At 47.3% G+C, this 11,752-nt stretch overlaps 3 protein-coding genes across 6 annotated transcripts; 1 reads left to right on the top strand and 2 right to left on the bottom strand.

The window, feature by feature from the left end:
- Positions 1-14: 14 nt before the first annotated feature.
- On the bottom strand, positions 15-2,627 carry BDCG_07367 (the record flags this gene model as incomplete). Of its 2 annotated transcripts, XM_045423162.1 has the most annotated exons (3): positions 15-416; positions 509-1,632; positions 1,728-2,627. In XM_045423162.1, the coding sequence occupies 2 exons, from the start codon at positions 2,625-2,627 to the stop codon at positions 874-876; spliced, it is 1,659 nt and encodes a 552-aa protein (XP_045282097.1). The 2 variants fall into 2 exon arrangements, with proteins under 2 accessions (XP_045282097.1, XP_045278616.1); XM_045423161.1 differs by lacking the exon at positions 15-416 and having other exon boundaries at positions 874-1,677.
- Positions 2,628-3,398: 771 nt separating this feature from the next.
- Positions 3,399-5,858, top strand: BDCG_07366. Of its 3 annotated transcripts, none has more exons than XM_045423159.1 (5): positions 3,399-3,649; positions 3,725-3,839; positions 3,923-3,979; positions 4,052-4,117; positions 4,198-5,858. In XM_045423159.1, the coding sequence occupies exons 2-5, from the start codon at positions 3,781-3,783 to the stop codon at positions 5,708-5,710; spliced, it is 1,695 nt and encodes a 564-aa protein (XP_045282095.1). In that variant the 5' UTR covers positions 3,399-3,649; positions 3,725-3,780; the 3' UTR covers positions 5,711-5,858. The 3 variants fall into 3 exon arrangements, with proteins under 3 accessions (XP_045282095.1, XP_045282094.1, XP_045282096.1); XM_045423160.1 differs by having other exon boundaries at positions 3,407-3,550; positions 4,198-5,857; XM_045423158.1 differs by having other exon boundaries at positions 3,399-3,839.
- On the bottom strand, positions 4,056-10,751 carry BDCG_07365 (histone deacetylase HOS3). Its single transcript, XM_045423157.1, has one exon. It carries the CDS (start codon positions 10,564-10,566, stop codon positions 7,030-7,032), a length of 3,537 nt encoding a protein of 1,178 aa, XP_045278615.1. The 5' UTR covers positions 10,567-10,751; the 3' UTR covers positions 4,056-7,029.
- Positions 10,752-11,752: the final 1,001 nt, after the last annotated feature.

Here is an 11,752-nt window from a genome sequence, read left to right as displayed (position 1 = left end):
ATAATTATAGAACGGGCAATTGCAAGCTGCAATAAAGAAGTAGCAATCACAGAGCTATCATAAAAAAAATAGTAAAGTTCTAAATATAAGTAGAAAATGAAAGAAATGAAACAGAAAATGAAGTGAAAAATTAAGAGATAATAATAAGAGAAAGCTTTTCTAATTAATTATTTTCACCCAGGTTTCTTTTCTTTATTGCAACAAAGAAGAACAAATAAACTTAAAGCGTATGAAATTGCATTCACACGCTTCGTATTCATCAGGAATTTTACTGAAGACGGCTCTTTATTTATCTATTACTTTGCAATATTTAGTTATCGGATGTTACTCGAAAAGTTTCAAGGCCGAAATTGTCCACTCCTAGCAGCGTTCCCGCGATGAAACTATCCCACTGGGTTCTACTCGTTTCGTTATTCCTATGCGTAAATTAGTGGCGACTTAATAAAGAACTGATGATCCAATCTCAAAACGGATGCCTAGAAGGCGTACCTAGGTACTTCTAACTAACCTTATATATAATATCTATGACTCTTCAGTTGGCACCGGAGCCAGCCCTGGTGCTTCGCGGTTGATGCGAAGATGTCAAACTTTGTGTGATTGAGTTCCGTGATCGGCTCGACAATTGTTGATCGGCCCCTGCGCTGAGATCATGCCTGGATTCCCTTTGTTTTCCCGATTTGCTGGTCGCGCTGCGGGTTCCACTGGGTCCTCTCCCATCGTCCTCTCCCATCGCCTGCGATCAAAGCCTCCACCGTCACCGTCATCAGGAGCATCAGCATATTGGTAGCTATATTCGAGATGCCTACGGTTTCCGACGTCAAGTGGGGCTGCTGCACCGATTGCAGTGTTTGTTACCGTTCTATCGCTTCGAGTCTAAGACAGTGAGGCATTGTCGATCGAGTCTCGTTGGCGTTTGGTGCGGTGGCCACGCGAGCTGGTAGATGATAGATGCCGCTTTGGCATCGGTGTTTGCATGCTGCCAGCTGGTATTTGCCTTAGGCTGTCCGCGGATGCTGAGACCCTGCTTGTCTGCGCAGAAAGACTGCGATTATTTGTTGGAGTGATCAAGCCGGAGGTCCCTCCACTATGTTTTATGCTAAAATCGATTGTCGGCTCTCCCTCAAAGCAGTCCTCCGCAGTAGGCCGGTTGTTTGGGTCAATCTCCAACATTCTGGACAACATAAAATAGAATGGGCTGTCCGAATGGGAACGCAGTGCGCTTTTGGCTGCGTCAGCGACACGCTGAGTGTCATAGCCAGAGTTAACTTCAGTGGCACCATAGGTGAACTCAAGGGCGACGACCCCAAGAGCCCATATATCAACTCTGCTGTCATAGTTTATGGGCTGGGAATGAAAGAATTCAGGTGCCCTATAATCTAGCGTCCCGACATTCGTTCTGAGACTACCAAATTTCGAAAGCCCAAAGTCAGCTAATTTAATAATGAAGGGGCCGTTTCTGCTATAGACGAGGATATTTTCCGGCTTGATATCCCGATGCGTGATGTCTCTGGAATGCATGAAACGAAGAGCGTCGAGCCCTTGGGCAAGAACGAGTTGGATTTCTGTTGTACTAATCGGGATAACACTGTGTTGAAAGCGAAGGCTTCCCAGGGGCATATATTCCATAACAATCTGCAACGGATCAGCGGGATAGCACACAAACTCAACGACATGCTTCTATACGACAGTTAACCTTGAAGCCAGTAGCATGGAACAGGATGACATACATGCATAAGATATTTCATGATTTTCATTTCGTTTAAGAACTCTACCAGTTCGGTCTGGTGCTGTTTGAAGGCAGGCGATTCTGTCGGCTTTTTCTTCATTTGTTCTATATCCGCAGAATGCAAAAGAAATCTCTTGGAAGCATAATCCCGGCCTGTGCTCACATCTAGAACCTTGTAAACCTTTCCAAATGACCCGTGTCCAATTGTTTCGGCGGGAAAGTAGATCGGATCATTAATTGGGCTACGTGGACGAGTTGGATCTTGGCTAGGCATATTCAGTCCACCGAGGCTGAGAACAGAGTCTTGACTCGCTTTCACGTAGGCATCAACGTTCGCTTTGTACTGGCTTTGACAGGAAGCATGACTGGGTAGGGTGATGTCCAACCGGAAACCACGGAGATGGACACTAATGCTCATTCTCTTGTCGTTGAGATCTAGAATCCACGTGAAATGCCTCCGTGGGTACTGCTCTCCCCAGCCGTCATAGCTGACGGCAGTTTCCCTCGATGATACGTCCCTCAGCACGAGATGGCCGGTATTCTCCAATGTAATAACGAAATGTACCCCGCTTATATTGGGGACGCTTGTTTTTGCAAGCAAAACATCACAGCGTCTCTTGCTGGTCCCGAAGGTGAATCCGCGGGTGACATTTGCAGGCGGCTTGTCGAAGGTTAATAGAAGGCTTCCCTCACGCGGAGGCTCGTTATTATTGTTCCCTTGGTCGCCTTCATCAGAGTTTGAGTTGGGGCTTGAGCTCCTGCTTCGCGGATCTGGTGGAGGCTTGTGGAAGCCATCTAGTAGATCACTATAGCGGGTACGATTGTGGGGTAGCTCGAGACCTTCAGCTGCATCACCCGGCGCCCCTCTGATGACCAAGATGAGGTTCGGATCATCGTCCATTTTTTAGTGGCAAGGATCTTACTAATAACAACTATGATGTTATGGTCAATGCCGGTAAGACTCTCCATATGACGAGAATTTTTGAAATCAGGCGAACACTATAGAAGAGAGGAGAAAGAAAAAAAAAAGGAACCGCCGCTTATATATATTGCAGAATGAATGCTGGACATCAAACACAGTGCAACGGCTGGGGAAAACGGGGGAGGGGGGTTTTGGGCTGCGACAACCACAGGCAACACTGCGTGACGCATCGTGTTGGGCAAACAGAGGAACACGCAGCAGGTGGTTATCGTCCCCCTCATACTGCAATGTGGTTCCTCCGGTTCCAAGTGGTCGATGTGTTCTCCGGAGGCCTATTTTATTGGATTACCGTCCTAGCGCTCGATCACGAGTGCGCCGCAAACCCTTGATCCCTTTCTCCCGGGCTGGCGTGGTAGCTCATAATTCGCAGAAGCCTGGCGTCTAATGCCTGGATCAAAGGCATAGTAACCCTTGTCTGCTCAATCCTGTGTGTTCTGACCCAAGGGCTCAAAGGCAAGGAGTAAATAAATGCGATTGTTCGTGGAGGCCAAAATGGCTTATTAACTATTTTGAAAAGCGGGATTATTAAGGTTTTAAGCTTGGTTCTTAAAATAGACTTCGGTGTATTTGTTTATTCTCTACGGAGTACAATACAATACTATACTATACTATACTTATACCGATACCGATACCGATACCGTAATGTATTACACTGAATTATAGCATGCACTGCAATATATTTAATGTAATATACAATACACACTTGGTGATTGAAGCTCGCCGCAGTCAGTCATACAAAGGGATGATGATTTGCTTGTTGGTTGGTTCACTTCCAACACTACAACAGAGCTCTTTTTGTCACATCTCGCTCTTTGGTAGGTTTCAGCCCGGGTAGTTCGTCGGTGAGTGACACATCGCGGTGATCCAATGGCCGTCTCTCCTCCTGTTGTAGCATGGCGGTGCTCTGTTTGTTTTGTCGCTGATCTGGCGCGCTCCCCTCTGTCTGTATCTAAAATTCACCCCCATATAAAGAGTCTCTACCTGCTCTCGAGTTTTCTAACCATCACTTACTACAGAACACACCATTAATAAACCGGAATCGACCGCGTCGTTATTGGCCATTCAGCTCAATATGAAGCTATCTATTCATGATCTCGAGAAGTTGACCGCAAAGGACCTGGAGGGCGTACTGTAGGATACTCCTATTTTGATTCAAGCAAATCATAACATGGAAGTTTTTGTCAATAAAATCGCATGCTGACGACGCTGAGAAGTTGGCTTGAGCCAGTGGAGGGGGAAGAATGGACCGAAGAACATAAAAAGAAATTGAAGTAAGGAAGAATTTGTCATTGCTGTTCGATATCCTGCCCCTTCCATGTGGATGCTGACATTGGATTTGGAAGGGAGCTTGTCGACGCGAGAGGCCAGGATTACCGCTTGGATGCGACAGCACTGGGGGAGAAACTTAGGTGAGGCTTCTATTTGGATTTTTGATGTACAGATATCCGGATTACTGATTAAAAATTTAATATTGTCGGCAAAAAAACAGAAATCTATCCAGTACAGATGCTCGCCGCCGCTCTGCTTCGACCGAAAGCAAGACCACCGCGTCTTTCCTAACCCATACCCCGAGTCCGGACCCGGAGATGGAAGCTATTAGAGCGAAACATCGCGCAGAGAACCTGGAGGACTATAACTATCTAATACAGCAGGGTGGACGGCCGGCCTTTCCACTAGAATTAGCCCAAGCACAAACTAATGACTTTGGAGAGCATCTGGATATGGTTGAATACTGGGGACAGAGATATCGCGGCCAACGAAACCAATGGGTTGTTTTCCTAACCCATCAGATGCGAAAACGGAGGTCAGTGAAGGTTTTTACTAAATACCAGCAGACTGTACATGACTACCGGGAAAAGGAGGGGATTGAGGGCAGCATCCAGTTGCATTTCGATGAGAAACAACAGTCCAAAATAGACACGTGGAAGGAGTATCATTATCACGAACACAAATTTTTACTCCCCAGGAGGGAGAAGGCTGAGGCTGCGCGCAAACAGCGAGAGAAAGACATAGCAGACTGGGAGGCTGGTAAGCGCAATCCTCAGATACCTGAGAATATGGGCTGGATCCACTATGTGAGAGCACTAGAAGAATCTGACCTGGAGAAAGATCTGGGTTGGCTTCGCTGGATAGAATCGGAGTTTCCCAAAATAGAGCAAGAATGTGCTATCGGCTTAGACAAGACACCCCGTCCTGCAGAAGCAGAAGCCGAAACCAAGGAACCTGCAACATTGCCGTCGTCGCATATCGAAATAGAACCTCCAAGTGCAGGGAAGTCTTTGAGGAGGAGTCAACGCTCAGCCAGTGGTACTACGAAATCCCTAGTCGGTTCACCGCGAGTCTCTTCACGAAGGAAAGCAAACCCAGCAGTTCCTGCTAAATATCTTAGCCATGCACATTTAGGGACGGCTTCTTTGGCGCCACCAAGTCAAAGCAGCACACTCGCAAAACCAGCCACGAGACGAGATATGATACCCAATGAATCACGAATGGCACGCTCTGTGCCCATTGCTGAGACTGGTTCATTGCGTCGGAGTCAGCGAATTATTGAAATGGAATCGAGGAAAACTCAACAACAAGCAGCACAGGAAGCAGCAAGGCAAAGCGAGACAGCGCCCAAGATTGAATCTAGAAGGGATTTAAGGACTCTGTCTAGGAAAAAGAGCTCCAAGCCTACTTCCCTGCACAGTAAGCCCCAAGGAATCACAAAAGCTCAGTCATCTAGGAAAAGGAAGCTAGTTCCAGCTGCGAAAAAAACCGCCTTAGCATTAAGAGATGATCAGCAACAAGCAGCACAGGAAACGCCAAAGTCAAGCCGGACGGCGACTCGCGAGACTACCGGAAAGAAGGAGTCAAGATCTCAGTCTTCTAGGGAAAAGAACGTCAGGGCAGCTCCACCTCAAAGCAGACCGCAGGGTGTCAAAAAGCCTCAGGCACCTCCCAAAGGGAGACGCTCTCGAGGTCTGAAAATCACCGCCTTAGCAAGGGAAGTGACTGTGTAGTCTCTAGCAAAGCGCGTGAGTTGTTTCGCATTATCTCGACATGACCAAAGGTGTCTATCTATCCATCTCGGTAAAGATTTGCGTGAAAGCCCTCCCCCGTTATGCGAGTTTTACTACCTCGACATTTTGCCGCAGGAGGATTTCTTTTTTTTTTTTTTTTTTTTTTTTTTTTTTTTTTTTTTTTTTTTTTTTTTCCTTTTAAAAATACAAATAAAAATAAACCGAAACCGCTCACCGCATGAGGCGGCAGCAACCCCAATCCACCCCGTCCTATTCAATCATACTGGTTGCAGGACATTGGGGCAGAGCTCGATCACCACCATGCTTTTACTAGTAGTTAAGAGCCCGAACCATTCCACATATGCGGGCAGAAGAAAAGAACGAAAAGATCGGAGTTGCCGAAATTTTGTGGTTCAGGGAAAGAACCACAAGGAAGATAGGGGAGGGATATTTTACGATACGAAGGGAAGAAAAAACCATACATTTTCAACTCGGGAACTTGCACCAGAAGCGGGAGCTGTGAAGCAAGAGGAAAACGTGACGAGAGGAAGAGTGAATGCACTGTTTTGGCATCTTTCAATATATTCGGATTGGAAAATGATTTTTTTTAGGAAATAAAAATGCAGGCTCGAGAGAGGTTCTGAGCTAGGACAATTTGAGATTATTATCATCATTGAAGTTGAATTTGAATAATGAATGGGTGCAATTAACTTAGCTTCATAACAAAAACAAACAAAAAGATAAAATAAAAAAGATAAAGAGAGAAAAGAGAGAAAATTCAAGAAGGCGCATATTACTCGCTAGAACACTTGTTGGAATACAGCGGGGTATAATTGTGGTCACGATAATGAAGGCAGATTTTGAAAAAGAAACCAACAGGAGTATGACGGCCAGGTGGGTGGGTGTATGGAAGATAAAAATACTACAGAAGCTAGATAGACAGCAAGGAAAGATAGAAACAGAAGGGAAAACAGGGATAAGATCAAGAACGAAGAGAAGAAATTAGTGAGAAAATGGCAATAATAATAGTTCAATGGGTATTAAATGCAAAAAGCAAATGAACAAAGAGACAAAGGAAAACAAATCGGAAATAAAGGAAAGATCTGACATGGTACAGCTGACTATTAAATCGATGAAGGATAAACAAACATTAAGGGGGAAATGAATGCAGACGATGAGAATATGATTAAATATACATCCAATACAGCGGGTATAGATAGAAGAAGAAATAGACTAGAAGCAAGTCGACAAAAAGGAAAATTGCAGCAGGGTAACCTCGCAAATACGGATTCTAATTGAGCGAACAGACCGTCATGGCCTTACTCTCGCTGTTCCTCCTGGGGTGGAACAGGAGGCGCGTTAGAAGCGGCAGCAGTAGAAAACGGGATAGCGGAGGTAGATGTGAAAACAGGGAGCTGATTTATAGTCGATGGCTGCGCAGCGGCGGCGCTGTGATAGCCACCCCCCAACGGGGCAGATGGCGGTTTCACAGAAAGTTGAGGCTGAGGCTGTGTGCCGGAACTTTCCGCGCAGAGTGGCGTGAGGGGAGGCGAGATGTGAGTACGTGATGCAGACGGTGCGTCATCCTTGTCCTCTAACCTAATTGCGGGTGAGAGGGTCTTCGACGGCTCCTTGTACTTGCGCTGGGTTATTTGGTCGGATGGCCACCCTCGTATGCCCCCGCTGGATGAGTTGGCTGAAAGTGGGGGAGAGGATAGATCAGGGGTAGGAATGGTATCGATATCAGAGTTTATGTGGGGAGGAGGGGGTGGCATTTTCTGCTTGATAGGATCGGAACTGGTGATAGATAGGGCTGTAGTAGGTGGAGGCGAAGAAGCCTGGTTTGAAGAAGTGTTAGGGTGCGATATCTTCCCGGTGGCTTTCGCGCTGCTCGATCTAGGGGTTTTCGAAGTCTGGGATTTTTTGGAAGTGGATCTGCTCGTAGTAACTTTCCTGCGCTCCTCTTCCCTCGCTGCATGCTCTTCCGGGCTAGGGACTTTGAGTTTGATATTTAGCTTTCTGATACCCGCGGAGAGGTTGGTGAGATTGCGATCTGAAATATCTTTGTTTATAGACGAGGAGCGAGCAGGGGGCATGGGCCCACCGCCGATAGTTCGTGCTTGTGGAGCAGCTGCTGTCTTTCTCGGGCTGGTCCGGACATTTGCAGCTCGCGATTTCTGCACCAATATTGCGTCTGTAGACTTCCCATTTGAGGTTCCTGAACGTGAATTCAACACGTGGGCACTGCTTTCATTTGACGAGGGCGGCGAAGTTCCCTCTACGCTTCCCCTGCTACGGGCACCACCAGTAGTCGACGCCACCGTCGACGCTATGCTAAGGCGTCGTGAGCTATGTGCATCAGTAGCTTTGGAATTTTGGTTACTACTCCCAGAAGATTCGATGATAGAGGCATCGGGAAGGTCGCTCACTGAGGCTATGGTGGTCCGTCGCGAAGTTCTAGATGGTCGCTTGGGGGTTTGGAGCTCAGGTGTTGGTGACTTTGGTTTTCTCTCCCTTAACTGCATTGGTCTCCGATCATCAACCGCAATCAACTCGGAAACATTCGAAGTTGAATGGCCGTCACGTCGGATCCGAGTATTTTCAGCCTTCAATTCCGAGTGCTGATAACTAATGGTTTGGCGGTCTGTAGGGATAAGAACTTTCGATAATTCATATGCGGCCGTTGCCCAGTCAATGACCGGGAGTGGGGGACGGGCATATCCTCCATCTCCGGCGCTTAGCTGCGATGAAATCGATCTCCGGTCACGGGAAGGCATGACGATCTTAGCGACTGACGCCTGCGTGGGAGAACAATACGTGGGAGGTCCCTTCTCACGAGGCTTGCGAGCTGGAGTTGGAGGTGGTGGGTTTGCAAGAAGTTCTAGTTCTTCTAGCAGTGGAAGTTTCCACCATTCGGTATCAAAGGTTGAGTCCTCTTCTAAGACAGTCTCAGGACGGTCGTTCAAACCAAGGCGACTCAGCATCTCAGTTGCAAGGCGATTATCTCCATTTTCAGAAGTATTTTTCTGGCTATCCGCAAGCCCTGACAAGTGACTGAGCACACCACTTATAAGAGCTCTGTCAGAGTAACCTCCTTCTAAAACGCTTATAATTCTGCCATCAACGCCCAGACCTTCCTCTTCTGCAATTCGTACAATGTCTGCTGTAAACTTGGCATAGAAATCCGTGGGAACGTTGACTTTGTGTCTCTGCATGCCAACGCCTTCCCACTCACTAGCGTCAAAACCGGCAGATATAAAAATTGCTGCTTTGGGAGGTGGCGGATTTTGAGAGTTTAGCAAACGCTGTGTATGGGATCGTAGAAACTTTCGAGTTTTTTCAAGAAGAATAGAGTACTTCGTATTGTACAGTTCCCAAAAGCCAGCGGACGTTTTCCAAGGTTCAAGATGAACATTCCAGATTGACTGGCCATGAGCATTGTCGATGCAAACGCTAGCATTGCGAACCTTGTCTACATCACCAGCCTCACAAGGATAGGAGTTGATATCGTGGAGACTGAAATAACCGATTGCCGTTTTCTTATGAGGTGGTGCATTCTTGGAGGCCCCTTTTGCCTTTCGATTTTGTTCCCAAGCAATTTCCTGCGATCCGTCTCCGTGGTGTAAATCGAAATCGATAATAGCGGCATGTGTGAGGCCATGTGACATTGCAGCATGTGTAATACCAACATGAACGTTGTTAAGCCAGCAAAACCCAGATGGATAGTCCGCTGAGCAATGATGGCCAGGGGGGCGAATGCTCACAAACGCCCGTGTAGTAGAAGAGGGTCCAAACACGGCATCCACAGCTTCGCACACTCCCCCCAACGCACCCTCAAACGCATTTAAGGATTCTGAACACAAATACAAGTCGCCCTCATGTAACTTTGGTCGGCTTGCGGAACTACTATCCCGCCCCGAACTGCTAGGCCGGACCAGCTCCTTTCCATTCAAAGCGAGACGGGATTCTGCAGCTTCGCACATAATCTGTAGTTCATCCATCCATTTTGCACCATGAACATGGGTAACCGCTGGGGAATTAAGTGACATTGTGCGTGTCGTCTTCCGTATTTGAAAGGGCGGGACTGGCAATGATCGGATGTCAAGGTCTGGATGTGGAGCAAATTGGCCATCGTCATATCGTCTCCCTAGGCGAATATAGGCAGTCGATACGCCAAGTACGCTTGCAAGTAGGCGCTCTGGACGCTCGACAATTTGCTCCAGGCCAGCTTTGGAGGTTCTTGGGCGGGAGAACCTATGTCCGTAGCAGGCATCTTGCACGATAACAAGTGTTTTGGACTGCAGGTCTGTAGACTGATGCAAAGCCAACTCCCTTTTAAAATGTTCTTGGGCGATCGAAGAGGCTGTTGGTGCCGCAGGCTGAACGGGCGGCTCTGGCATGGGGGATCTGGGGCGCATGCTCGGAGATGTAGTAGAAAGGAAATTCGACGAAGCGCGTCTGGAAAGGCTAGGGCGCTGAGGAGCAACACCATTACCGCTATAGGTTTGGACAGAGCGTAGCGAGCTGACCGATGATCTCTTTTGTAGTGAAGAAGTGGACACTCTTCTCTCGTCCCTCAGAGAGCTGGTACTAGGGGTCCTTCGGGGAACGGATGGATGGTTGGCGAAGGCTCTGGAAGGGGAGTCATGGCGAGAGTGGGAATTGTTCTGGTCGAAAGACCGCGAAGGGGACTGGTATGGAGATGGGGATGGCGATGAGGGTGGTCCGGCTGCAACAGAATTTGTCGCAAGAGAAAGGCGATTAAAGGAGTGGGTCAACTCGTCAGAGGGTTTGTTAGACATCCTCCTCTGGAATTTGCCAGCAGAACTGGATTGTTCTCGTTGAGACCGGTCCATAGTGGAAGCAAATGGGGCACAGTCTAAACAGACAGGCCTGTCAGAGGCAGATCCCAAGCGATGCGAGGAGTTTCTGAAGGTCAGATACGCATAGCTATAGGGGTGGATGCGACGAGGAAATGGTTGAGGTTCGTGAGGACCAACTAAATATTATTTAAGAGCGATTTGGCGCGCCTAGCGCGTTTTCCGGCCCGATTAGGGAATTAGGGTAGACCAAGTAACCACCAGAGTTAAACCGCCGACATAGAACAAGGGCTGCCTCTATATCTTACTTTCCTTATTACACTCGATAAAATGTGGGCTATATGGATACAGCTTCACAGTCCTCGGGGTGCCACTTTGAGGTGTATGGAGTTCCTCAAGCAGCTTATTGACCCATCTAAAAAGGGCAGAATATGTCAAAGCAACCATGCAATATACTGTTTGGGTAACAAGGTCATCGGTATTTAGATATACAGTACATATATATATATATCTCTTGCCTAAGGTCGCTGGGTCTTCATCGCTTAATCCCTAGGCATGCCCTTAGGTGGACGATACACCTATAAATTTAGGTGAGCGCTGACGAAACCTCATCCGTATATACATACATTCCTTCAGGTGAGTCTAGACCGGTGGGTATTGAACATTGGTAAAGCTGACCATGGTACAGGAAAGGAATATCTACATTTGCTCAATCCCGACCTCCGAGTCAAAAGACTTGACATCTGGCAAGGAGAACGTCACAGACTCAATTTGCGCAAGTGTCAATCTCAACAGGCACCATGAATTTTGGATTGGCTCCTACGACACATTCGGACAGTGGGACAGAAAGTTGGATCCAGTTTCTCCAGAAGGTCTAGGAAAGGGACTGAGTTACGGCACCTGGGCAGGGTCGAGGGCTTACTTACATTGTACACATGTGTATCGTTTTATTTAAAAACCTCATTAGCCGTTGCTTCCCTTGCTAGGGTTCAAATATCGCGATTCTTCCAAACTTTGCAGTCCTCCCTTTTGCCCCTCCGTAGCTTCACTTCAGCATCTTAAAATATCAAGGTGCACTACGGCACAAGACATAGATGATATTTACATGAAGAAAAGGTTACCTTATTTCAATATGTGTATCTGAGACGTTGAAAGTTAGGAATGCATATTAGCATTCAATTTAGCCACTGCTCAATACACAGAATATCGATTCCCGTGCAGT

The sequence above is a fragment of the Blastomyces dermatitidis genome, assembly GCF_000003525.1.
Source record: "Blastomyces dermatitidis ER-3 genomic scaffold supercont1.8, whole genome shotgun sequence".
In the NCBI taxonomy this organism is placed as follows: Eukaryota; Fungi; Ascomycota; class Eurotiomycetes; order Onygenales; family Ajellomycetaceae; genus Blastomyces; species Blastomyces dermatitidis.
This window is presented reverse-complemented; position numbering and strand designations above follow the sequence as displayed.

Bases quoted from the DNA above. Each gene is read 5' to 3' on its own strand.
- BDCG_07366 (XM_045423159.1), top strand. From the start codon at position 3,781: ATGAAGCTATCTATTCATGATCTCGAGAAGTTGACCGCAAAGGACCTG. The intron at 3,840-3,922 runs GTAGGATACTCC...GACGCTGAGAAG, and splicing joins AAGGACCTGGAGGGCGTACT to TTGGCTTGAGCCAGTGGAGG. The intron at 3,980-4,051 runs GTAAGGAAGAAT...TGGATTTGGAAG, and splicing joins GAACATAAAAAGAAATTGAA to GGAGCTTGTCGACGCGAGAG.
- BDCG_07365 (XM_045423157.1), bottom strand. From the start codon at position 10,566: ATGGACCGGTCTCAACGAGAACAATCCAGTTCTGCTGGCAAATTCCAG.